The 27,061-nt window shown below is 37.3% G+C and overlaps 1 protein-coding gene across 1 annotated transcript in view; it reads right to left on the bottom strand.

Moving 5' to 3' along the window:
- The window catches only part of NBEAL1 (neurobeachin like 1), a 116,398-nt gene that overhangs the window by 16,399 nt on the left and 72,938 nt on the right, over window positions 1-27,061 (bottom strand). Inside the window, exons 35-46 of the mRNA XM_081096172.1 lie at window positions 24,256-24,380; window positions 23,198-23,324; window positions 21,345-21,493; window positions 20,610-20,743; window positions 19,546-19,647; window positions 17,825-17,920; window positions 16,850-16,974; window positions 12,776-12,916; window positions 9,460-9,590; window positions 6,701-6,810; window positions 2,386-2,503; window positions 887-984 (exon numbers count right to left, since the gene is read on the bottom strand). Of these exons, the coding sequence (XP_080952298.1) occupies window positions 887-984; window positions 2,386-2,503; window positions 6,701-6,810; window positions 9,460-9,590; window positions 12,776-12,916; window positions 16,850-16,974; window positions 17,825-17,920; window positions 19,546-19,647; window positions 20,610-20,743; window positions 21,345-21,493; window positions 23,198-23,324; window positions 24,256-24,380 (1,456 nt within the window). The remainder of the gene's footprint in view (window positions 1-886; window positions 985-2,385; window positions 2,504-6,700; window positions 6,811-9,459; window positions 9,591-12,775; window positions 12,917-16,849; window positions 16,975-17,824; window positions 17,921-19,545; window positions 19,648-20,609; window positions 20,744-21,344; window positions 21,494-23,197; window positions 23,325-24,255; window positions 24,381-27,061) is intronic.

Below are 27,061 nucleotides of genomic sequence, written 5' to 3'. Positions count from 1 at the left end.
TCTATATTCTATAATTTGAGTTTCAGGACTGGGTTTGGGCTCGGGTTGGTAAGTGCCCCTTTTGGGCAGATGTTAGCTATTAAAAAATTCTTACATAGGGGACTCTTTCCCCCTCCCCACGTGGGAGTCTGTGCTGTGAAATTCTTTCCCCTTCCCCACGTGGGAGTTTGTACTTGTTCTTCAATAAATCTCCACCTTTGCTATACCAAAAAAAAAAAAAAAAAAAGTCTTACACATAGAACGAGTCCCAATATAAGGACTGTTTTAATGACATAACCTAACTGGTATTCAATTAAAATAAAGGAGGGCCCTAGCTGGTTTGGCTCAGTGGATAGAGTGTTGGCCTGCGGACTGAAGAGTTGCGGGTTTGATTCCAGTCAAGGGCGTATGCCTGGGTTGCGGGCTTGATCCCCAGTAGGGGTTGTGTAGGAGGCAGCTGATCAATGATTCTCTCTCATCACTGATGTTTCTATTTCTTTCTCCCTCTCCCTTCCTCTCTGAAATCAATAAAAATATATTTAAAATAAATAAATAAAATGAAATAAAGGAGAGAGTAATATCCCATCTGACAGGGAGCCTTCAACCTCATGATTTTCTTTCTCAGAAATAACAAAATAAAGTGATTGGCTTTCTGAATAAACATAGCCCTCTGGAGATTTAAGAGTAATTGACTGTATATGTGGATTGACTTCAATATTTTGTTATTTAAAAATTGAAACAATCATTTAAATCTATTTTTTATTAAGGGACAGTATATTTTTCTCTAATTCTAAATAATTTTGATATAGGGTTTTAAATCATCAAAATCCTTGAAAATGCTGGTAGTAATACTCCTTAGCAACTAAATTCTAGACTTTTTATATAATCAATAACTTTTATGACTTACTTTTAACAGTTGACAAGGTGTTTGCCCAAAATTATTTATCATCCCTTCTAAGGCTTTTCTTTCCTTCTCATCTGTTAAGGCATCTAAATCCACAGCTCCTAAAACCAGGAAAAGTAATCAATTCACTACTGAGTGAAAATAAATTGGTAAGCAACACAACTGAATAATATATCAGAGAATGATTAGCAAATTTTCATCAAATATCAAAATTAAATATGTAAAAGAATACATTTTATCCACTGTTTAGAACTAAAATATTTTAAACAAATTTAAGATAGCCATAAAAGTTTCTCTAAGAAAAATGCAAACTATACTCATAATATACCGAATTGTTTTCCTCATCATAGTCAAGATGAAACAAATGTAATAATCACACAAAAATATTGGTATAGCCCTATATGGCCAGCATTGCTCAGTGGTTAGAGCATCTGCCTGCGCACCGAAGGGTCTTGGGTTTGATTCCTGGTCAAGGGCATGCTGGGTTGCAAGCTTGACCCATGGCCTCAGTCAGAGTGCGTGTGGGAGGCAAACAATCGATGTGTTGCTCGCACTGATGTTTCTCTCTTTCTCCCTTCTACTCTCTAAAAAAAATGGGGGGAAAATAGCCTTGAGGATTAACAAAAATGCTGCTATAAATTGCTGCTTATCTAATAAATGCTGGGGAAGGTGACATTATGGTTAACTGATTATTCCCAGCCATACCTAACATGAATTGTTAATGGCTAGTAATTGGCCAAACTAGGTCGATCTGATTTCTATGCTCCTAACTATCATGCTATACTACCTCCCTACAAATTTTTATAGAAGGAAAACATGCTTGTCTAGTTACAGAAAGTCATGTGGGCTCTGCTATAATTCATATAACTTCATACTATTCACAATCTTTAGAACTATTAGTTCTACTGAATGATTAGAAAAGGACTGCTTAGTATGACTTTCAAAGCCCTCAAAAAATGTTTTTTTTTTAATTCTTTATTAGTTAAGGTATTACAAATGTGTCGTTATCCCCCCATTCACCCCCCCACACACACACACTCATATTCTCATCCCCCTGTTGTCCATGTCCATTGGTTTGGCTTATATGCATGCATACAAGTCCTTTGGTTGATCTCTTGATCCTGAGCTAATAAACATTAGAGTGTCATCATTATCATTTAGAGAATTATTATTTATAATTCTAAAGGTCTTTTTTTCAAAGTCTGCTAAAAACTTAATACTAAATATTTAATGTAAGACCTGACTAAATAGGAAATATCTGCCAGAGATCAAAAACTTTCATGCCACCAATAACTGACACTTATAATTAGATTTGCATATATACTTTTAATTACTATTTTTTACAAAAGGATATTTCTTATCTTTCAAATAGTTTTAAAATTATTTTTTAAAATGTAGTTTTATCATGTTAAATGGTTATGTCCAAAATATCATGTTATAAGCACATATTAAATTACACTTTCTAGCAATTTAATACAAGAGAAAACGTGCACAGGTTTTACCTTCATAACTACAGTAATAGAAAACATTGAGCGCCTCCACTGCAGCTGGCCCTCTCTGTTTATAGCCAAAAATCAGATCTATCCATTCATGAAGATGAGCAGAAACATATTCAGACTCCTAGGAAAAGAACAAAGAAGTAATTAATATAAAATACCTTCCAAGTACAATGTAAAGATGGGTCCTTTAAAAAAGTAAGAGTAAATTAAGCATTTCCACACAAAATCTTACCACTGTAAATAAAATTATCTCAAAATCAAGTTAAATAATTATTCATCATCTATTATATATATGGACTATATCCTGTACAACACAGACAATGTATTTATTACTATTTACTACATACGCATCTCTTAACTAATGGTGAAAAAAATAAGAAATCTAACAGCCCAAATATTAATGACAAAAAATTAATGATGGCTCTGGAATGCATCTTTGTTGTAAAGTTTCCATTGAAATAGTTGTCTAAAATTCAATTCAAGGAAATAATAAAACTACAATGGGGAAGATGAAAGATTCTGCAAATCACTCCCTCCATCCCATTCCACTAAAAGGAGGACTGGGTGGCAGGCAGAGGCTTGAAGGATCTCCTGGAGCCTCTGAGATGGCTTAAAAGACAGTAAGGCAACTGTTATTGCAGACAGGAGAAAAAGGACTCAATGTTTTAGTTACATGAAAAACATAAAGGGTAAATAATGAACTCCTGGATCTGGATATGAAGATTTCCAGGCAGAATATTTAAAAAAAATTTTATTTATTTATATTTTATTGGTTTTTTACAGAGAGGAAGGGAGAGGGGTAGAGTTAGAAACATTGATCAGCTGCCTCCTGCACACTCCCCACTGGGGATGTGCCCGCAACCAAGGTACATGCCCTTGACCGGAATCGAACCTGGGACCCTTCAGTCCGCAGGCCGACACTCTATCTACTGAGCCAAACCAGTTAGGGTTCCCGGCAGAATATTTTAAAGTAATGATTGGTTTCTTTTTAGCTGCCTGTGATAAAGTGTGGGAAGAATAAGATGACTTGGTGGTGGGGAGGAGGGGGGTGCCAAGGACGGTTCAGGTTTTAGCATAATTTTAAAAATATATAAAGCCAGGTCTTGCTGGGTTCAAAATAAAATTATTTCTCATTTTCAGTGTCATTAGAGAGTAAAGATTCCCAAAGTTAACAAATGGCCTAAATCAATGATGAATCAATGTCACTAGTTAAATATGGCCTCAGTCAAAAGTTTAGTTTAGGAGTCTGGCTATCAAACCATATGTTGAGGTCTTTCCCCCTCATAGGCACACTCAAGAGAATATAGAGCATCTTAAGACTGTTAAAGAGAGAAAGAGAGACACAATAATCCAAAAATGGAGTCACTTGTGCAAACCAAGACTTAATATCTAAACTCATTGCAATTTCAGCCTATTCCAGTAATATGAGCTTTAACCAGTCAATCTGGAATCACCTGATCAGCACTAGTGAGGTAATTTGCATGACAAAGCCTTGCCTTTCCCCCAAAGGAAGGTGAGCTGCCAGAAACAACCCACTCTATGTTAGACTTCCTTTTCCTGCCTCCTTCTGTCTACAGAAGCCTTCTATTTTATACAGCATCTGGGAACTCCTTTCTACGGTAGATAGGATGCTGCCCAAATCATGAATCACTGAATAAAGCCAATTAAGTCTTCAAATTTACTTGTTTTTTAACAAGAATCTTAAGGGCATTTTCCCATAGGAGCCTCTCATTCAGCCCAAAGTAATAGGGAAGGTTTTTGTCCAAAAGAATTGATGCCTATGAAACCCAAAATATTTTAAAAGAAAATGTATTAATTCAGTCTGAAAAAGATACAAACTGTTCAAAAAAGAAGACCTTTGACTTTCAAGTTACTATGGTTAAGAAAGAGGCTGACAAAAATACTCATGTAAACAATTTATTTTTTTAATGGAAAACAAACAATGACTGGGTGGGGGTGGTTTCAAGAACTCAAGGGTAAAACAAAGGAGCCATAAAGAATCACTCAGGGAATAGCACCGGATCCTAATAAAGGAACTGAAATAATGTTCCTGCTAGAATTCTTAATAGTTACAAACTAGTTACTGCTAGGTGCCTCTTGTTTTCTCTTCCCTTTGAATGAGAAAGTCTATCAAATTCTGCCCTTGTCACATCACTGTTGTTATGTGAGTGCAGATAACTTGTTTCTTTACTTCAGTCTTCTGATCCAAGAGATGTGTCTGAACAGTTTCATCCCCACATTTAGATGAATAATAAGTTTCTGGACTTTAGACCTCATGCCTTAATGCAAGGATCAGCAAACCACTCCTTGTATGCCAAATCTTACTAGATGCCAGATTGGTAGATTGGTCCAACACAGCCACACCCATTTATTTTGCACTTCCATGGCAGAACTTAAACACAGACCTTACAGCCAATGAAAATATCTATGTATATAAAAGCCTAATATGCAAAGTGTCCCTTGGGAATTCAACTGACCAGGAGTTCGATCGCTTGCTATGACGTGCGCCGACTACCAGGGGGTGGTGCAGAAGGAAAGAAGGAAGGCCCCGGCTGGGAAGAGAGGCTCCCGCCCGCAGCTGGCAGCCACTAGAGACTCTACCTGTGCACAAATTTCGTGCACTGGGCCTCTAGTTTATTATACTGTCCTTTCTGAAAAAAGTTTAAAGATCCATGTCTTAAAGAAATGAGGCTCTGGGGGCTCTTGAGAAGAAATATGTGTAATTTGTATGTTAGAGGAAAGTGAAAAATTTGTGGCCCGAGGGCAGACTTGTATAGTAGATTAAGGATGGTTGCAAATTCTTTCTCACTTGCACCATTGAGAATGGGAATTTATTTTCCCTCTTTTTGAATCTGCACTGATCCTGTTTAATGATTACAAGGTGGCAGAAGTGATGCTGTGACAGTTCACAACTTTAAATCATGAGAAAATGTGGAAGCTTCCACTTTCGCACTCAGGGGAACCCTGAACTGCCATGTAAGAAGTCTGGCTACCCAGGTAGAGAGACCACATGGAAAAGCGATATCCTGAGACCACATGAAGAAGGAGAAAAGTCCAGCATGTCAGTGTTTCAATGAAGCCTACTTGACTCTAGCCTTAGCTATCATATGACTCCAAGGGCATGAGAACCTCAAATAAGACCAGAAGAATTATCTAATTGAGACCAGTCAACTCACAGAACTGTGAGAGAGAATAAAATGGCTATAGTCTAAAGTCACTACATTTTGGAATAGTTTATTAGGCAGAAATACATAACTGAAACACAAACTTCTAACATCTTATTAGTAAGAAGCATGCTTCCCCGAAATCCTGGACCCCTATTGCATGTCATCGATAATATAGAGCAGCCGTGGGCAAACTACGGCCCGCGGGCCGGATCCGGCCCATTTGAAATGAATAAAACTAAAAAAAAAAAAAAAAGACCGTACCCTTTTATGTAATGATGTTTACTTTGAATTTATATTAGTTCACACAAACACTCCATCCATGCTTTTGTTCCGGCCCTCCGGTCCAGTTTAAGAACCCATTGTGGCCCTCGAGTCAAAAAGTTTGCCCACCCCTGATATAGAGGAAAGCATCTGAGAAGCTCCTGGTTAGCTATAAGATAAAGATTCTTTTTCAGAGTTGCCTTATTCATGCATAAGGTTATTGCTTACAATTATTATAATCTAATCCTGAATACTGTAAATTTTACAAACTATATACTAATGACAGGGAATGTTTCCAAGTATTTGCCTAAATAGTTTTAGAATATGCACCATTTCAATTTAAATAGAGAACTAGGTGGGCTATTTCGGGGAGAGGGGGGAGGGCACATCACCTGCAAGATAAAATGCAATTATCAACATTAGCCTAACTCTCACTAGTACTTCGATTCCAAAGTGAAAATTTAGCTAAAAATTAGTAACATTTTTTTTAAAGTGGCATTTAGGATTTAGCTATCCTGAAAACTTACTAAAACCCTTCAGAGAAAACAAAAGTGTACTAATCCTTATATTAGATTTGAAACAAATGTGGGAACTACAATAAATCAAACTATACCAAGCCTGGTGACTGAAATAGTTTCACATACAACAGGCAGGTACCTTACAGAACTGACATTTTTTTGCCATATACGCATGGGACTTGACTATACTTTCACTACATCTGAACATTCATTACCCTCAGAATAAATTATTACATTATGCAAGCATCATATATCACAGATTACAAATTAATGTAGAAAAATAATAGTCAGATACACTTAATTCCATCCTCTGGAAAACACATACATCTTTATCTTATTAATCTCTCTAATAACTAAACAAAAGAATCTTACCAGAGCTTTCCTATGTTTATAGATGAAATCTTCAGCTGACTTAGCCCATTTGGGGAGAATGACATCATTTACTAGTTCTTTGGAAACTTGTAGACGACCCAGGTTAAATTCTAAGACATATAAAATAAAAATGTATCAAGTCATTTTATATTTAAGTAAATCAAGTAGAAGAAATATGAGGGAACATTTCTTAGCAAAACTGAAGGTTTTTTTCCTTCTTTCATTAAAAGTGAAAGGTGAGAATCAAGTTCCCTTCTTAATCTAAATTTAAGGAACAGGTAAAAATAATTCTTGTCTATTAGAATGTGTTTATCAGTTAATCAAAAAGGTATATAAAAATAAAATCACTTCAAATTAGTTAATACAAGGTAAATCAGATTAATAACTGATTTTTAAAAATAATACATTTTATTGATTTTTTACAGAAAGGGAGAGGGATCGAGAGTTAGAAACATCGATGAGAGAGAAACATCGATCAGCTGCCTCCTGCACACCCCCTACTGGGGATGTGCCTGCAACCAAGGTACATGCCCTTGACCTGAATCGAACCTGGGACCCTTCAGTCTACAGGCCGACGCTCTATCCATTGAGCCAAACCGGTTAAGGCAATTTTTTATTGAAGGAAACTTATAGCTATGAACAAAAACTTAATCTGAACAAAAATGCAAGATTAAGTGTTCTTAAATTTGAAAATAATATAGTCACTCTAATGGTTAATTTACAAAACATAACTCCTTAGAGCTTTTTTAACTCATACATTAAACTCACTTTAAGATTTATACTTGCCTTATGGAAGAAAAATATTTATATACCAATATTCTAAGTAGATACTGACATCATAAAGATTTGCTCATATAGTTAGAACCCAAAAATGAGATTTTCTCATTTATAAAGTATGGAAAGGGAACAATGTTAACACAAAAGACTTTCATAAAAGAAGTTGCCTTAAAATATCAGTGTGTCTCAAAGTATAAGAGAGGTTTAATGTCATAGAATGACAGGACACACAGGGTCTATAGCTCTGTCAACCCAACCACTGTATAGCAGATAGTGTCAGCCACCTGACAGCCATTCCTCATTTTGTGGCAGAACCTGGATTTTATTCAAGTTGTCCATCCCTGCCCTATAATTCATGCCTGCTGCAGGTGACTGGTATAGGGGTTGGTATATGACCCAGCTCTGAAGAATGAGGGGAAGTTATAAGAGGGTTTCTCGCTCTTAAGAAATGACACAATTAACAATCTCACTTCTTTCTAAGACACCATTATGTCTGCCTATGATACCTATAACTGCTTTAGTCATTTGTAACCATGAGAGGAACTAGCCAAGGACAAAGCCAAAACACAGAATAGCAGAGTGAAATACAGAAAGAACTTTGCTTGGATAATATTGTTAAGCCACTTGAAACTACCATACCTCAGGGTTTTTATGAGGGAAAACACTAAAATGTTCTGAATCACACAATTATGAGTTGTTTTTTACCAATATTTGTTTTACTAATGTAATGCTAATATAAACTAATGGTTGTTGGCATTCTAATATACTTTGCTTTCTCCCCAACTAGCTCATTTCAAACAAAGAGGCAATGTATAGTTAGAAATGGCTCTGGTGAATGTTAGAAATTGTCAAACTAAGAAAACTTTAAATTCTGCATTCAGATTTAATCTGCTCATCCCACCTATCCCAGATACACTGCTTTAGGAGACTCCAGTCCTATGACTGACTTAAGAATTTATAGGATCAGACTCACTCAATAGATTCACTTGATTTTTCTTAAAGTGACCAATTCTAATTGCCTTACTGAGAATCAGATGCCCTGCCTCCAAACACCTGTCGCAATGTGCATGACCAAGGACATGAGGCCCTGAGTATGTTCTCCCTGGCCTGACAGATAATTCCACTGTGCAAGCCAAGGGTCAAACATTAACATTGCATGCTAGGAAAAAGAAGTTGGTGATGGTTCTTTGACACTGTGAAATTTCCTGAAAGAACAACAGTAGTTACAATCTTGCTCTTTTCCTTATTTGTGCTTAAACTAAATCTAAAACTACCTCATAGAATAAATATTTGGATATTTTAAACGACTGTATTTAGCTCCGTGATTCTCTCCTTCAAAAACATACTGATTTTTCAAATATTGTGACAACTAATGCCATCATTCTTTTCAGTTTGCCTCCTGTCTTCTGCTCTAAATCAGGAATCAGAAAACCTTTTAAATAAAGGGTCAAATAAATATTTTTGGCTTTGTGATCCCTATGGCCTCTGTTGCAACTACTCAAATCTGCTCTTTTACTGTGAAAGCAGCCACAGTCTGTATATATAAATGAATTGGCTGGCTGTGTTCCAACAAAATTTTATTTATAAACACATACATCTGCCCATGAATTTGGCCTATAGGCTATAGTTTGCTGATCCCTGGTCTAAATCCTCATTTTATCTAACTCAAACATGTATAACCAAATTGCTATATGGCTGAAATAGCATATGGTCATTTTTGCTTCTCTAATAAACACTGTACTCTGACAAAAATCTCTTATTAATTCAAATTTTACTCATTTATCTTACTTTACTGTAGCCCTTCCCTGGAAGGTAAGACAAATACCCTGGCCTCAATAAGCCCTGTCACTGAATAATACACAGGCAGAATGCATCTTAACTAATCAATAGAACATCACAAAGATATTCTGAAAAATATTTTTCAGGATCCTCCATTGGGACCTAAAATATTATAGTCAAATTTTTAATCTCCTATTTCTTACGATTTTGATTTTCCAAGAACTCTGGGAAATAGAAGAATTCAGGAATCAGTTCCTTCACATCATTTGGATTGTCCATGAGAGCCTGCCAGGTAGCAGGGATGGAATGGAATTGTCGATCTGCACAATCAAACCTGCACGCGGAGAGTGAAAGAGAAAGGTCAATGCTGAATGAGAACAACAGGCATGAAACAAACCCTTAACCTCCCTTTAAACGTTTCCTAATGATTAGCTTCTCTTTTCTTAACATTTCTCCGTTAAGTCTAAAAACACAATTTGCTCTCCTTCTTATGACTGTCATACTCTGTTGTCAGGAACTAAATACTACTATAGTCATCACTAGTATCATCTTAGTTAAAATAGATGAAAACCCAATCACAATGGGAAATTTTTAGAATTAGATTAAATATAAACCTAAGACACTTTAAAAATGGCACTTTTTTAAAATTACAGTTTACATTCAATACAACTTTGTACCAGTTTCATGTGTACAGCTTAGTGGTCAGACAATCATATATTGAAAATGCTCCCTGTTATCCCAGCTCCTGGCTGGCACCATACATAGTCACCACAAGCATCACTGACTATATTTGCTATACTTCATGTCCCCATGTCTATTATATAACTACCCATTTGTGCTTCTTAATCCCTTTGAAAAAGGCATAATTTTTGCTGAGTAAAACCTATTACAGAAAGTGAATAAATATTATTTGGATATTTTTAAATTACAGTTTAAATATCAAAGTATTATAGTATTAATATATGTGGTTAATAGATCTATCAGAATGCTGCTGACTTAGCCCTTGATACATAAATAGCTTTACAAGCTCTTCTACTAAAAACCAGAGGGTGATTTAGGAAAACAGCTCTTATATATACTATTATCTAATATTAACATTATTTTTAAGTTCCATCATGGCTTTATGGTAGTTGAAAGAAATCCAAGTGGCCATGCTACAATTTTATTATGCTCTAATTACAAAAAGTGTAACCTCCTTCTGTTTCATCAACTTTAATATTGTTTTCCTGGATTTATTAAATAATGACTTAATAAGTGACACTGATGACTAATTTGACTCTTTTTATGCTTAACAATCTTGGATTGAGGCTAAGCTAAACTTAGCAGAACTCTGAATTTAATTATTGTCAATGATTGGGTCATTAATAAGTCTAATGATGGTGTATCCAAACTCAAGGAGAGGTACAGTTTTAATGGTAGAATCTTTTTGTTTGTGTGGGAGAAAACAGCTTTATTGAGATGTAATTAACATATAATGCACTCTTCTTAAGCAGAAAATTCAATGGTTTATGGTTTTTGGTATATTCACAGAGTTGTGCGTCCACCACCACAATCACTCCAAAAAGAAACCTGTATCTACTAGCAGTCACTCTTCAATCACCCTACATCTACCCACTAATCTACTCTCTGTCTCTATGAATTTGCCTATTTTAGACATCTCATATAAACCATACAAGATGTGCCTTTGTGTCTGGCTTATTTCATTTAGCATACAGTTTTTATGGTTCATCCATGTCATAGTATGCATCAAGCTTTCATTCCTTTTATTCACTCATGGCCAAATAATATTCCATTTATGGATATACCACATTTTATATATTCCTTTAGCAGTTGATCAACATTTGGATGTTTCCATTTTGGGCTATTATAAGTAATGTTGCTATGTACATTTGTCTACAAGTTTTTGCATAAACATATGTTTTCAATTATCTTGAGATAATTAGGAGAACTGCTAGGTCATATAGCAATTCTATGTTTAACCCTTTAAAGACCGTTTTCCACAGGGACCGCATAATTTTTCATTCCCACCAGTAGTACATAAGAGTTCCAATTTCTCAGCATGCTAATTAACACTAGGTATTCTCTGTCTTGATTACAGCCATCCTTGTGATATCTCAATTTGGTTTTGATTTAAATTTCCCTGATGACTGATGATGTTGTGTATCTTTTCATGTTCATTGTTCATTTGCATATCTTCCTTGGAAAAATGTCTATTCAGATCATTTGTGTCCAGTAGTTAATTGGGTTGTCTTTTTATTATTGTGTTGTATGGGTTTTCTATACTAGTATATTCTAGTTACAAGTTCCTTATCAGATATACAGTTTGCAAATATTTTCTCCCACTAAATGGCCTATCGTTTCACTTTCTTAATGGTGTCCTTTGAAGCAAAAACAGAATCTATTTTCGAAGCTTTGTAAAAAATAATTTATTCATAAAATTAAAAGCTGAAAAAAAAAAACACAGTTTACCGGAGGGGAAATTACTTGCTTACCATTATAAATGTAACATTTGGAGGTTTGTAGTGATCTTGAGAACAGAGTTCTCATCCTAAAAACTAAGGCTTAATGTACTAAAATTGGAAATAAGGGACCAGGGTTAATTTTGAGAAATAAAAGTTACATGTAAAGACAGTAGAATAGGCAATGGTTACATAGCTCTTAATTGGGTAGGAAAGGCCAATGGTAACGTTAAAGAATACGGCGACATGGAATCAGGAGAGATGTGAATCAGGAGAGAACTAACTGGGGGATACACTGAGGAAGTGAAGACTCATGAAGAAGTTTGTTTCTTCAGGATCATTAGGAAAATGTGTAACATAGATACATTTTAAAACTAACGGGTAATATAAGACAATGGCATACAGACCCGTTTGAGCTGCTACTGATGATGTAGGAGCGCTTTAGTCCTCCTTCTTTTTATTTCTCTTGATTAATTAATAATTTTAGGAGGACTATGTGGGCATTGGCTAGGTTTTAATCTCTGGTAGATGATTTGGATCTAGCTCTAAATCAGTTCTAACTCTAAATCTTTAGTAAATCTATGGTAAGAATCACGAAGGTGCACTGGGTAATAGTAAAAAAAAGAAATTCTCCTTAAAAGTCATTTGTGTAAGTCACCTGGAGTTACCCATTCTCAAACTACTTTGGCTATTTATCTAGAGCAGGGGTGGGCAAACTTTTTGACTCGAGGGCCACAATGGTTTCTTAAACTGGACCGGAGGGCTGGAACAAAAGCATGGATTGAGTGTTTGTGTGAACTAATATAAATTCAAAGTAAACATCATTACATAAAAGGGTACAGTCTTTTTTTTTTTTTTAGTTTTATTCATTTCAAACGGGCAGGATCCGGCCCGCAGGCCGTAGTTTGCCCACAGCTGATCTAGAAGCTACATGAATCAAAACCTAATAGAGGAGAATAAAAAAGACATGGCCCTATTATACAGTATGTGTCAGGAAGGCAAAGACCTTTTAACAATAATGTGTAGTCTTAAGGAAATAGTGTATTTACCCAAAACATACCTTCCACTTTGAAGCTGGATGTGGAGGGTAGTGAATGGTTCTGTACGAATAAGATAGTGCATAACCCCGGCAGAATTTGAATAGTGAGTACCATAATGAAATTTATCAATAGTTCCCATAGGATCCTCAAAATTTTCATATCTAAAAAAAAAAGAAATTAAAGTTTTGTGGCCACAACAATAAAATTAAATTAGGACATAAGGTTGTATTGCATTGTTGAAAACAGTTTTTAAGAAATTCTTATTAATGTTCCATGATGTATGTACTCATATCATCACACCATTTAATAAACAGAAAAAAAATTTATTCAGTAATACTTTTTTCTGAACAATGCAATATTACTAATACTGAATTCTGGAACAGTTCTGTATTATGCAATAATACATGTTCACTGTAGATAAATGAGAAAACACAGAGATCAAAAAAAACCCAAGCTTAAAATCAGCTATTATATGAACATTTTTGTGAGTATCAGTCAATCCTTAATGTATAAGTTAATACACAACTATACTTTAACATAAAAGGCCTATACATAATATATTGTTTATAACTTATCATTTAACAGTTTTCTATTAACATCTTTCCAAATGACTAAATAGTCTATCTTTCATAGGTACGTGATATTTATAACAGGTACATGTATGGATATATGATAATTTATAACTATTTCTTACTTTTAGATATTTAGGTTGTTTGTTTGTTTTTTTGCTATTGTAAGCAATGTGATAATTAGACATTCTATTGTGGCCAAGGTAATAGAAGAAACATATGGAGAATCAGTCAAGAATTATAAAAATAAATGCCTAAAAATCTAAAAGAAAAAAATGAAGGAAATAGTGGACGGTAGGAAGGCCTCAACCAGATCATTATAGAAGGACATATAGTGATTCTGCAAGCACTATCACTGATACTTATAGGTGTAATTGTTTTGAATAGTTTGAATGGTGATATCTGAATCAGTGGGTATAAAATTTAAATATAAGTGAACAGTTTTTTTGAAGCAACAGACAAATTTTTCAACCAAAATACTAATAAGTTCCTCAAGCTGAAGCCAATTTCTTTTATATTGAAATCATTATCATTCAGGGGAATAAAAAAAAAGTTTTCAGGTCAAAGTCATTTGTAACTATGCAAAAAAAATATACTATTGAAATTTAAAATAACTTGTACCTTCAATTATCAATAAGTTATTTATATGCTAAGTATTTCCTGTGGCATAGTGTTAAAAATAAACCTTGTATTATTGTCAGAAAAAAATGTTTGACTAATAGCAGTAAGGTAATACATACACTGCCAAATTCCACTAGTAAATCAAATCAAATCAAATATTAAACACTACAAAGTCTTAAGATTTGTAAATAAAAAGAATAAAGAAAGAAATCTGTACCCAAATAAATCTACAAGTAAGTTTGTTGGCAAAACAGTTCTGTCCTTATTATTAGAAGTCATAATTGACAAGTCATCCACAAGTTCACATGGAGAAAAAGGGAATGAAAATAATTACTTTTACTTGTCTGCAGGTGGCTTTGAAAAAAAACCCTGAGACATTTATAGGGTAGATCATCTACATAATCTATATAAACAAAAGCCTAAGCGACTGATATGGCAGAATAACCAGTTGCTCTGATATGCACTGACCACCAGGGGCAGATGCTCAATGCAGGAGCTTCCCCCTGGTGGTCAGTGCACTCCCACGGGGGAGCAGCCGCTCAGCCAAAAGCTGGGCTGATGGCTGGCAAGCGCAGTGGCAGGAGCCTCTCCGCCGCAGCACTAAGGAGCAGTGAGCCGAGCGGTAAGGAGCGAGGGATCCCGGATTGCAAGCTGGCAGTTGGACATCCCCTGAGCAGTCCCGGACTGCAAGAAAGCGCAGCCCAGGCTGAGGGATCCCCCCCACCAACGCAACCCAAGTGCATGAATTTTCTGCACCACGCCTCTAGTCCTATCTAATAAAAGAGAAACATGGTAATTAGCATACAACCGCTACCCTTCCCATTGGCTAATCAGGGCAATATGCAAATTAACTGCCAGCCAAGATGGCGGCTGGCAGCCAAGCAGCTTGAAACTAACATGAGGCTTCCTTGCTTCAGTGACGGAGGACTCCAACGTTCCCCGCCTGCGGCTGCCGGCCTCTGAGCTACAACTCTAAGCAACTATGTTACAAATACAGAAGCTAAACAAAACCCCAGAAACCTGCTTTAGTGGCCGGGCTTCAGTCAGCAGGATCGCAACATTGTTTCAAATACAGAAGGTAAACAAAGGCCAGAAACCTGCTTTCAGCAGTGGAGGCCTAAGAGCTGGAGCCTCAGAGCTAAAGCTGGCCCAGAATAAAAAAGAAAAAAAAAGAGAAAAAGGAGCGGTTGGGAGCTTCAGTCACCCGCCAGCCTGAAAATAGCCCTCAGCCCCTCACCCAGACTGGCCAGGCACCCCAGTGGGGACCCCCACCCTGAAGGGGGTGTGACCAGCTACAAACAGCCATCATCCCCTCACCCAGGCTGGCCAGGCACCCCAGTGGGGACCCCCACCCTGATCCAGGACACCCTTCAGGGCAAACCAGCCGGCCCCCACCCGTGCACCAGGCCTCTATCTATGTAGTAAAAGGGTAATATGCCTCCCAGCACTGGGATCAGTGTGACAGGGGGCAGCGCCCAAAATCCCTGATCACCCTGCGGCTCTGTGTGTGACTGGGCGGGGCCACAACCTCCCTATCCGCCCTGCTCTGTTCGTGACAGGGGAAGGCGCCCCAACCCCCAGATCAGCCCTGCTCTGTGCCTGATACGGGGGAGCTCCCCAAACCCCTGATTGCCCTGCGGCTCTGTGTGTGACAGGGTGCGGCGCCCCAACCCCCCTTCCCAAGGGCCCTGCTCTGTGTGTGACGGGATAGAGCCATAACCTCCCCATCGGCCCTGCCCTGAGTGTGACGGTGCGGTGCCCCAACCCCCTGATCCACCCTGCTCTGTGTGTGACAGGGGGCGGTGCCCCAACTCCCCTATCGGCACTACTCTGTGAGTGACAGGGGGGAGCTCCCCAACCCCCTGATCGGCCCTGCTCTGTACGTGACAGGGGGAGCTCCCCAACCCCCTGATGGGCCCTGCTCTGTGTGTGACAGGGGGCAGCGCCCCAACCCCCCTGATCGACCCTGCTCTGTGCGTGACAGGGTACGGAGCCCCAACCCCCCTGATGGGCCCTGCTCTGTGAGTGACAGGGGGAAATGCCCCAACACCCTGATTGGCCCTGCTCTGTGTGTGACAGGAGGTGGCGCCACAACCTGCCCATCGACCCTGCCTTAAGTGTAACAGGGGGCGGTGCCCCAACCTCCCAATCAGCCCTACCCTGAGCGTGACTGAGGGTGGCATCGCAACCTCCGGATTCGCCCTGCTCTGTGCATGATAGGGGCGGCGCCCCAACTTCCCAATCAGCCCTGCTCTGAGCCTGACCAGGGGCTGCACCTAGGGATTGGGCCTGCCCTCTGTCACCCGGGAGCAGGCCTAAGCCAGCAGGTCATTATCTCCCGAGGGGTCCCAGACTGCGAGAGGGCACAGGCCGGGCTGAGGGACCCCCCCCCCCTCCTCCCGAGTGTACAAATTTTTGTGCACTGGGCCTCTAGTAAATATATAAAATTATAAAATATTTTCTAACTAAAATGGCACTTTTAAAATGTCCACACATTTCACTGTTCTTCACTCACAATATTTGAGAGGCCTGGTCCCTCCCAAATTTCATATCTACTAAAATATTACCTTAGATGGATATTTTGACATGTTAGATTAGCAAGTTAAGTCTACAATACCTGGGAAGAAAAATTTCAAGCACTTATTACCCTTCTGTACATACTTACTACAAGGTGAAAAGAAATTACAAGTAATATTAATTTAAATCTAGCAAAGGGAAATAGCCTATAGTTAAGATACTTAAAGGACAACTGATACATTTTCAAGAAAACTTATTGAAGGAATTATCAGACTGACTAGCAAAAGTAGTTGTGCATTTAAATAGAGTAACACTTGGTTGGCCATAGAAATAAACGCAAATTCAAACAACCCATGGGTATCTTTCAAAATGATAAAAGGCACTTACTTTTCTCGCATGACTTTGGCATTTTTATCATTAACTACCCCAATTGGTTTGGAAAGATCTCGAAATGCAGATGGGTTATTAAAGTCCAACTCTTCTGAAGTATAATCTTGTAAAATCCAGGGGAACTAAGAAACACAATTTACAATTTAGACATCCCTTCCTAGAGAAGCTACTATCCCCATATCTAACATCAAATGCTTATCTAACAGCAAAAAAGAAGAGTCTTTAAAAATACTTTACCTACTGCAAATGTTTATTCATCTTTATTTCAATAACCAGAAGTATTATTTCCTATAATTCCACTGGGATATTTTCAATGAAGCAAAAGAAAAAAAGGCCTCTATATTTCAATTATTTGTTACTAGAGGCCTGGTGCATGAAATTCGTGCAGAGCAGGGGTGGGGGGGTGGGGGGGGTGGTGTCCCTCAGCCCAGCCTGCACCCTCTCCAATCTGGTACATCCCTCTCACAATCCAGGACTGCTGGCTCCCAACCGCTCGCCTGCCTGCCTGCCTGATTGCCCCTAACCGCTCCCCTGCCAGCCTGATCAATGCCTAACTGCTCCCCTGCTGGCCCGATTGCCTCTAACTGCCCTCCCCTGCAGGCCTTATTGCCCCCATCTGCCCTCCTTTTCAGGCCTGGTCCCTCCCAACTGCCCTCCCCTGCAGGCCTTATTGCCCCCAACTGCCCTTCTTTTCAGGCCTGGTCCCTCCCAACTGCCCTCCCCTGCGGCCATCTTGTGGTGGCCATCTTGTGTCCACATGGGGGCGGCCATCTTGTGCTGGAGTGACGGTCAATTTGCATATTACCTCTTTAACAGATAGGATGGTTATGTAATTCTTAAAATAGCAGGTTAGAAAATTTACAGAAAGGCAAACATTTTAAATTTTTTTAAAAATAAAAAAATAACTGTTATACTCATGTATTTTGTATACTATAAAACTGAAAGGCAATTCCATATTTATATAAAACTTACCACGGGATACTGTGCAAGGTCATTATAGGTTCGCCCTGCCATTGTATTTATTTGAATGAGGTAGTCAAAATTTGATATCTCTCTATTCACCCATTTCTAGACAGCACAAAAAAAAAAAGACAAAATTAATCCATGTGTCTTAGAAATTAGTAACTATTACTGATTACTAACAATCTTTTTTTTCTCATCTCTATCATATTTCTGATAACAGGAATGGGGCTTCAAAAAAGGCTAAATAGATACATAAAATCAGTATTTTTTTCTAAATTCACTTCCTTTTTAAAAGTGGCCTCTAGAAAAGGAACAGAAACTTTCACATAAATTTTATACTTCAATCTAAAAAGTCTTCATACAAATTCTGTATTTTAATTAAATATTTTATTGGTTATCTTTAAATTTTAAAATTTTGTTATAAATGAAATTTTCATATGTGCATATTTTTAAAAATTACCTTAATCTACTAGAATGATCTACAAATTTTATATGAGCATTACATTAACCTCAGAAAACTGTCTTTATAGAGCAATGGTAGAAGGATTTTGCTACACACTGGATACAAAATTTTCTGAAGAAAGACAATCGTATTTTTTTTTCTTTTACCACCTTATTGCACCTAGCCTGCTACAATTACTCTACACAGTGTGGGTATGCTAGAGAATTTTGCTGACAGACTAACATTCAAGGTATGTATGTAACTTATGGGAAACAGTGAGAAATTAATCTATGTATACAGATTTTATTAAAAGCCCAACTATAGGACTGTCTAGGGCGGGGAGATAAAATGGACACATATGTAATACCCTTTGTAATACTTTAAGCAATAAATTAAAAAAAAAAAAGCCCAACTATAATTGTTTTTAAGTGCCAATTTGAGAAATCAGTAATTCAATTAATAAAGTTTATTCCACAGAAAACAGAGACTGTCTTTTATTACATAAAGCTTATTCCATAAGCAACAAAAAAGAAATGGCTGACGGCTTTTTGAACAACACTTAAGATTATGATTAAAGTACAATAGAGAAAATATGGTCAATAATACTGTAAAAATTATATATGGTGTCAGGTGAGTACTAGAATTATTAGTGGGATCACTTTCTAAATTATATATTTGTTTAACCACTATGCTGTACACCTGAACCCAATATAAAATAATACTAAATACCAACTGTAATTGAAAAATAAAATAACCTATTAATGCACATGTGGATGAAGGAGAGAGCCAGGGTCAGAGACCCTAATTAGGAAACTACTAACAGTTCTGGACTGCAAAAAACAATGAACTTTCCTTGGATTTTGGCAGTACAAATTAAAGAGATGTTAGGATATAGGTGAGGGTAAAATATACAAAAGCATTAGCTTTGGCTGTCAAAAGAATGACGCGCTTTTTTTTTAAACCTTTTTTCCATGATGCCTTTTATATTTCCCCATTTTTTACCTCATACCTGGATTGCTTTTATTATTAAGGAAAAAAACATATTTTTTAAAAAGAGAAAATTAGTAAAAGAAAAAAAGAATTCATAAGACATGCTTATAAACTGAGTAATATGAGAGCTGCAAGACAGGGCACTGTATGTGTGAGGGAAACAAAGATTCAAAGATAATTCAAAAGATCAACCTGAATGAAAGAACAGCAGTTATAATAATCAAAATAAAATAATCAGAAGAAGAAAGTTTTACTTTTATGCAAAACTCTGAGATGTAAAATGAACACCATTTCCTACCTGTGTCAATCCTGATGCTTTGAATAACTCCTGTGGTGATCTAGTTCCATAACTATTTGGAGAATGAAATGACAATAGTCTGCTATATACTTTGTTTCTGACCTATTGAAAAAACAGCATTTTATAGCTTAAAAATTGATCAAGACAAACCAGGATTATTAAAGCTTTTGTAACAGCTTTATTGAGATAATTCCTATACCATAAAATTCACCATTTAAGTATTCTAGTCAGTGGGCTTATTTGTACATTGAGTTGTGCATCCATCAGCAGTATCTAACTTTGAAATATTTACATCATCCCCAAAAGAAACTTTACTCACTAGCTATTGCTCCTCAAGACAGACTTGAACATGTCTTAGGAGAGACATCTGTGAGAGAGAATGGAGAGAGAGCTTAGCAAGGTGGGGACAGATGTCAGAATGTGATGTCAAGTCTGACTCCAAGATAATGGCAGAGGGAAGAAAGGATGGGGCAAGTAATATGTCAAAGTTTACACAGGTAATGGTGGAGCAGATACTTAGACCCAGGGAACCTGGCTTCAGTGGTAATCTATTAATTATTTACACTGCTTAAGAATTTACTTTTCTCCAGACGAAATACATGCCCCATTATTGTTTAGTTTGAACCCAACCTAATTGCATAAATCCAATCATGTTATTTATATTCCATATTATTTCACAATTGGATACCGTGAGTTATGTATTGGCTAACACTCAACATTTCACTACTTACCCATATATAAAAACTGAAAACAAGCACTCTATATGCTCAAACATAATCTCAACAAAAATTCACATACTGCCTAGCCTCCAAAGTACAGGGTGGGGCAAAAGTAGGCTTACATTTGTGAGTATGCAAAACATAGTGCTTATTCTTGTATTATTATTTATTATTTTCCACATGGACAACTGTAAACTTACTTTTGCCCAACCCTGTACATACTTTTTCATCTAACATTCTGACTTGATGAAAGAATAGATTCCAAAGTTTCAGTATAGCTCACTAACTGGAAAATTATTTCAAGCTAATACTTTGGGGCACCCAAAAAGGTAGCATCTTACATACCTCTTTTTTGAAGTTGAGAAAGTAGTTGGATTGGTCAACATGAAAAATCTCAATGGCTGACCTCCTTAAGTTATAACGCCGCAGGTGAATCTCTCGAACTTGAGAATGAGGCCACTTGAAATCAAAGCCTACTCCTTAAAACAGAAGGAATCTTGTGACTAAGTACCATAAAAAGTTACTCATGTTATGCAGAAAATACCTCCTAGTTCCCAACAAAAGTAGCACTTAGGAAAAATAAATTCAATTTCTATATCAAAACACCATTTGTTAATTTATTGGATATTTAAATTGTTTCACTTAAAACTATTTTATAATGCTATAGCTATTGTACTTCCTTCCTATTAGAATACAAAATAATTCTGAATATTATATCTCAGAAACATTTTTCTCTCTTTATGTTGACATTTTAGATTTAAATATCCTTTTATTTTTAGATAAAGGATTAGGTGAGAAGCCTACAGGAATGAGTGGACATACAAATAAAATTAATACTGTATTTTATAACTTAAGTTTATAGCAATCCCCTCAACCAAACCTTTTGAGAACACTGATAAAACAAAAGCATTCCCTTCAATACATCATTGAATATAAATTTAATCCCATATGACGCTCCAATTCTCCTTTTCATGATAGATTATAATTCCAGTCCCATTTGATTGCTCTTTTCACATTAATGATTGATAAACTGGATACTTAATATTGAACAACAGAAATTATTCCCCCAGAACTCCTCACCATCTTCTTTTTCAATGCTGCCATCATAGAAGTAAATGTGCTGAGTAGTGATTTCTAATCTGCCAGGAATTATGTCAATTATTGTAATGAGTTCACAGTCTACTGAGAAGACCAACTTTTCTTTTTGATCCTGTTCTTTATTCTCATCACTGAAAAAACAAAAATCAATCAAAACTCACTTCACTCTAAGTAAGATATGGAGATTAGTAGTACATAGTATTATCTTGTTTCTTGTCAGGTGATACTACGATAATGATGATGCTCTAAGTTTGATTTATTCTTAGAAAGTCTCATTTCACAGTTTAAGAATCCATCATAATTAGCACTTCTAATAATAATTTATGAAACCACTAATGTTGTAATCCTTTATTCACAATATATTCTGTGGGCCAATTCATGTCTCCCAAATATAACTAAAATGACATGACCAGTATTGCTGCATGTTTAAACTGACTTCTGCCAGTAGTATTAAAGATTCACTGAATTTTTTTTAATAGGTCATATACAATTAAAATGTAAAACATATTTTTTTGAAACTGGTAATGAGAATATTGGATGATATTTAAATAATTTAAATATGAAGCATATTTTTGTAGATAATTAAAAAACTATTGGATATTAATTTTATAAGACATGAGATTTATATTTGAATATGATTTTTTATTTACACAAAATACATTGTTAAGAATTTATGCATTTCATATAAGTTCACAAATTTATTGGTCATTAGTATTTCTTTTTAATAATTTTAATATCTGTAGTATTATCTCCTCTTTCATTGCTGATGCTGATAATTTATGTTGTTTTTCTTTCTTTCCTAACCAGTCTGGCTAGAGGTTTATTATTTTGTTATCTGTGTTTTAATAAAAAGCTTTAGCCCTAACTGATTTGGCTCAGTGGATAGAGCGTTGGCCCGTGGACCGAAGGGTCTCAGGTTGGATTCTTGTCAAGGGCATATACCTTGGTTGCACGCTTGATGCCCGCCCCGGTTTGGGGTGCAATCCCTGGCTCAGGTTGGGGTGTGTGCAGGTGGCAACCAATCAGTAATATGTCTCTCACATTGATGTTTCTATTTCCCTCCCTTCCTTCCACTATCTCTAAAAATCAATGGAAAAATATGCTCAGGTGAGGATTAACAACAAACGATGACAACAACAAAAAAAATAACCAACTTTGGTTTTCTTTTATCTTTTTGCTTTTTCTTTTCCATGAATTTCTGCTTTTATCTTTTTTTAAAATATTTTTTTAATTGATTTCCGAGAGGAAGAGAGAGGGAGAGGGAGGAAGGGGGGAAGAGAGAGAAAGAGAGAGAGAGAGAGAGAAGGAGAGAGAGAGAGAGAGAGAAACATCATTCATGATGAGAATCATTGATCACCTGCCTTCTGCACAGCCCACACTGGGGATCGAACCCACAACCTGGGCATATGCCCTGACCGGGAATCGAACTATGATCTTGTTCATAGGTCAATGCTCAACCACTGAGCCACGCCGGCTGGCATCTGCTTTTATCTTTATAATTTCTTCCTTTTGCTTAAGAGTTATATTTCATGCTGTACCCTTCCATCTAAACACAGCTTTAGCTATAAACCATAAATTGGATATTATATTTTCATTATCATTCGAATCAAATACTTTCTAATTTCAAGGTCCAGCTTCAAGTTATCCCAGTTCTAAGAAGCCTTCCTCAATAATCTCAGTTAACACTGACACATTCCTAACAGCTGATATAGCGTTAACTGTTGGACCCTGGAAGTGTATAGTATTAAAATTTCAAGCAAGTTATCTTCCACAATTTTATAATCCCATTTCTTAGGACAAAACAATTTTAAGTTATTTCAAATAAATATACATACATATTTACTCTCGCTGTTATTTCCTCTTCAGAAAGATCTAGCTTATCTTCCTCCATATCACTAACTTTTACTTGTTTCACTACTTCCAAAAGCAATGAATCACTGGAAGGCTGTGAGGGCTGGACACCTGTTTAAAAACAAAATATCTATTAAACACAAAGTAAAAAAAATCATATTGTAGCTCTTTTGTAACTTCTGACTATTAATTATATGATAATGTGCATTACAAGTAAAGAAGGTACTTAGTTCTCTTGATTAATTTTATGGCATCAACTCTACTGACCAATATATTAAGGCAACTTTTAAAAAATTTAAAAATTGGTACTAATTTCATCTATAACTTAGTCATTGAACACAAAAGAACACAACGGACACAACGGAACACAGGTAGTTATGTATACACACAACTGGCCAATGACTCTTAATCTATATTTTGGAGTATTTCACAGACCTCTCTTCAAAAGGGAGAAATGCCAAGTCAGAAGGTTAGAAAAGTATGGTTTCCTAAAGAACTATAGAATCTTTAAAGCAAGCATGTCAAACTTGCAGCCCGCGAGCCACGACTTTGACATGCTTGCTTTAAATCTGCTTCAAATTACTGCAAGGCTATGCATTTTTAAGAAAAAGACATTGGCCCATCTAAGACTCTAAGTATCTAGAATTCTGTAATAATTCACGTTATAAAAGAAAGGCCTGGCATTGCCAAGACTTTAGGTATATTTAACATTGGCATCAGTCTTGGTAAGCAAAACTAAGGAGAAAGGACCACTGTTTCAATGCACCACAATGGATATTAGAGGTAACACACTTCACATGAATGACAGTATAATTTTATGGTTTTAAATTATGTGTTTGTTTGAAAAATTACAATCAATTTAAATAGAAAGTCATGTTAGATTTAGGCCAACGGTAACAGAATTCAATATATATAACCACTTAAATGTCAATTCTAAAACACCATCCTTCTTTCATGAATAAACAATCAATAAAAACAATAACGAACCCCATAAACACCCTTACTATCTTCAACAAATAAATAAATAGCCACTGGAACTCACCTAGATTATCTCTCAAAGCACTAGCTTCATCGTGAGTTTTGAAATTATAATTTGGCACCAACTTAAGTCTCATACGGGAATAATTTTCTACATTAGCTAGTTTCCAGTGAATTGGATTTTGTTTCCTATGAATATTCGTAAGTAAATACATAAAGTTACAAAGACTGAAATAGAATAAGAAAGTATCAGGTACTTTACATGTGCTTAACACCATTTTATAAAAACATTCAAATTCATTAACTTATTTGATCCAAAAACAACCCTGAGAGAAAACCAATGCATGCGTAACAACAATTTACATATGAGGTATCTAAGGCAAGCTAATTTTTGTGTGTGTGTGCCTAAAATGCCATGTGGTTTATAGGTAGCAGAAATAATATCTGAACATAAATCTTCATATGTATAACTTGATATGTTTTAATTCTTTCACAGTTATATGGAAGTTTTTAATTAGCTATACAAATTTATTCCAAATAAAGTTTTCAAAATAAAATAATTTTATTAAAAATAAAGTACTATAATTGCAAATGGATCAAAGATCTAAATATGAGTTAAAACTCTTAGAAAAAAAGATGGGATAAATCTTCATGACCTTAGAGTTGGAAATGGTTTCTTAGCTATGACATCAAAAACACAAGCAACAAAAGAAACAGACAAATTGGACTTCAAAATTCAAAACATTGTGCACTGAAGGCCACTATCAAGAAAGTGAAAAGATAGCCTACATATTTACAAATTATCCTATCTAACAGACAAACATGCTAATTGACTGTACCTTCGCTATACCTCCCATTGGCTAATCAGCATGATATGCAAATTAACCGCCAACAAAGATGGCGGCTAATTTGCATACTGTGAGCAGGGTGGGACAGCGCAGCTGCCAGCTCGAGAGCTGCCATCCAGGCCCCCATGTGTGAACCCAGAAGCCGCCTGCCTGCTGCCCGTCGGGCCGCAGGCCGGCCCCAGAAGCCGCCCAGAAGCCAGTGATCTGAGAAAGATAGGGATCCCCTGCCCAGGCCTGACACCTCTGGTGGAGGCGTCAAGCCTGGGCAAGGGGCCAATTCGGTGAGTGGAGGGTGATGGGGGTCGACGCCTCTAGCTGAGGCATCAGGCAGGGGCGAGGGCGGAGCCGGTGATCGGGGGGGGCCAAGATGGAGACTGGTGTGAACTACAGAGGAAACACCTTTTCTGACCGCTCATTGGTTAGGCTCCCTGTATGCCACTGGTAATATTCTTAGTAACTTGGGTAATAAGAATCCAAAAAGGTGATCTAGGGTTTTTCACCACACTCCTGGCGAAAAAAACGAAGGTCCACTGCTGGAGGGCTAAGAAATGTCATATCCTGACCTAGCTGGTTTGGCTCGGTGGATAATGCGTTGGCCTGCTGATGACAGGATCTGGGTTCAATTCTGACCAAGGGCATGTACCTAGGTTGCAGGCTCCTCCCTGGCCGGGGCCCAGGTCAGGGCTCATGCAGGAGGCAACCAATCAAAGTGCTCCTCTCACTTTGATGTTTCTCTCTGTCTTTCCCTTTCTCTTCCACATTCTTTAAAAATCAATGGAAACATATCCTCAGGTGAGGATAAAAAAAAATAAATTATTATTATATGAAAGACACATCTTGAAAATGCCTAAAGAAAGTTGTCATTTTTTCATGGTGAAGGGACTGGAGTCCATGTTGATGTAAAAACCTTGCTGGCTGCGGTGACTGGCAGTGGCTGCAGCAGCAGAGTGATGGGGCTGGTGCCTTCCTCTGATCAGCCCGGTCGCCTCCCACAAAGGGAGGCCAGACTGCTGCTTAGGCCCACTCCCCAAGGGGAGCAGGGAGCGGGCCTAAGCCATCACTAGGACATCCCATGAGGGCTCCCAGTATGTGAGAGGGCGCAGGCTGGGCTGAGGGACACCCCTCCCCCCAGTGCACGAATTTTGTGCACCGGGCCCCTAGTCTATATATAAAAGCCTAAGCAACAGTTCGATCATCCAACCAGGAGCTATGTCATGCACTGACCACCAGGGGGCAGATGCTCAATGCACAGGCATGGAAACATGGAACAGACTGGTGAATCTCAGAGGGAAAAGGAGAGTGGGGAGGGCAGGAAGAGATTAACCAAAGATCTTATATGTATACCAGAGGCCTGGCTGTGCACTGGTAGGGTCCCTCGGCCTGGCCTGAGGGGACTGAGTTGAAACCGGCAGTCTGATATCCCTCAAGGGGTCCCAAATTGCAAGAGGGCGCAGGCCAGGCCAAGGGACCCAACTGGTGTATGAATCCGTGCACAGGGCCTCTGGTACATCTAATAAGGGTCTATTATTGAGACTATAAAGAAAACTCTTACAACTCAAGCACAATAAGCCAAACAATACAATAAAAAAATAAAGCAAAGGACTTGAATAGAGATTTCTCCAAAGAAGATATATACAACTGGCCAACAAGTACATGAAAAATGCTCAACTGTCATTAGTCATTAGGTAAATATCACATCATAAGGCCTCACACTTCACACCTAATTGGACAGTTATAATTAACACATTGTATGCGGGAAACGTATTTATACGTTTTACGTATTTATACGTTCTACCAGTGTAGTAGAGTGCGGGACACGTATTAATACGTTTTTTATAGACTAGCGGTAGAATGAGGGTAACGTATAAATACATAAACTAAAGTTATCGTAATTTTACTGAACGTTGCCATTTGCGCAAAAAATGAGCAAAAATGGCCCGCGCCACCTGTTAGCGCGCGATAAAAACTACCCGCAAACAATGTGTTAAAAACTCGGAAAACTGCAAGCGCTGGTAAGGTTGT

Source organism: Myotis nattereri, assembly GCF_964212035.1.
Source record: "Myotis nattereri genome assembly, chromosome: 7".
Lineage (NCBI taxonomy): Eukaryota > Metazoa > Chordata > Mammalia > Chiroptera > Vespertilionidae > Myotis > Myotis nattereri.
Note: the sequence above shows the minus strand (reverse complement) of the source record. Positions and strands in the feature narration are given on the sequence as shown.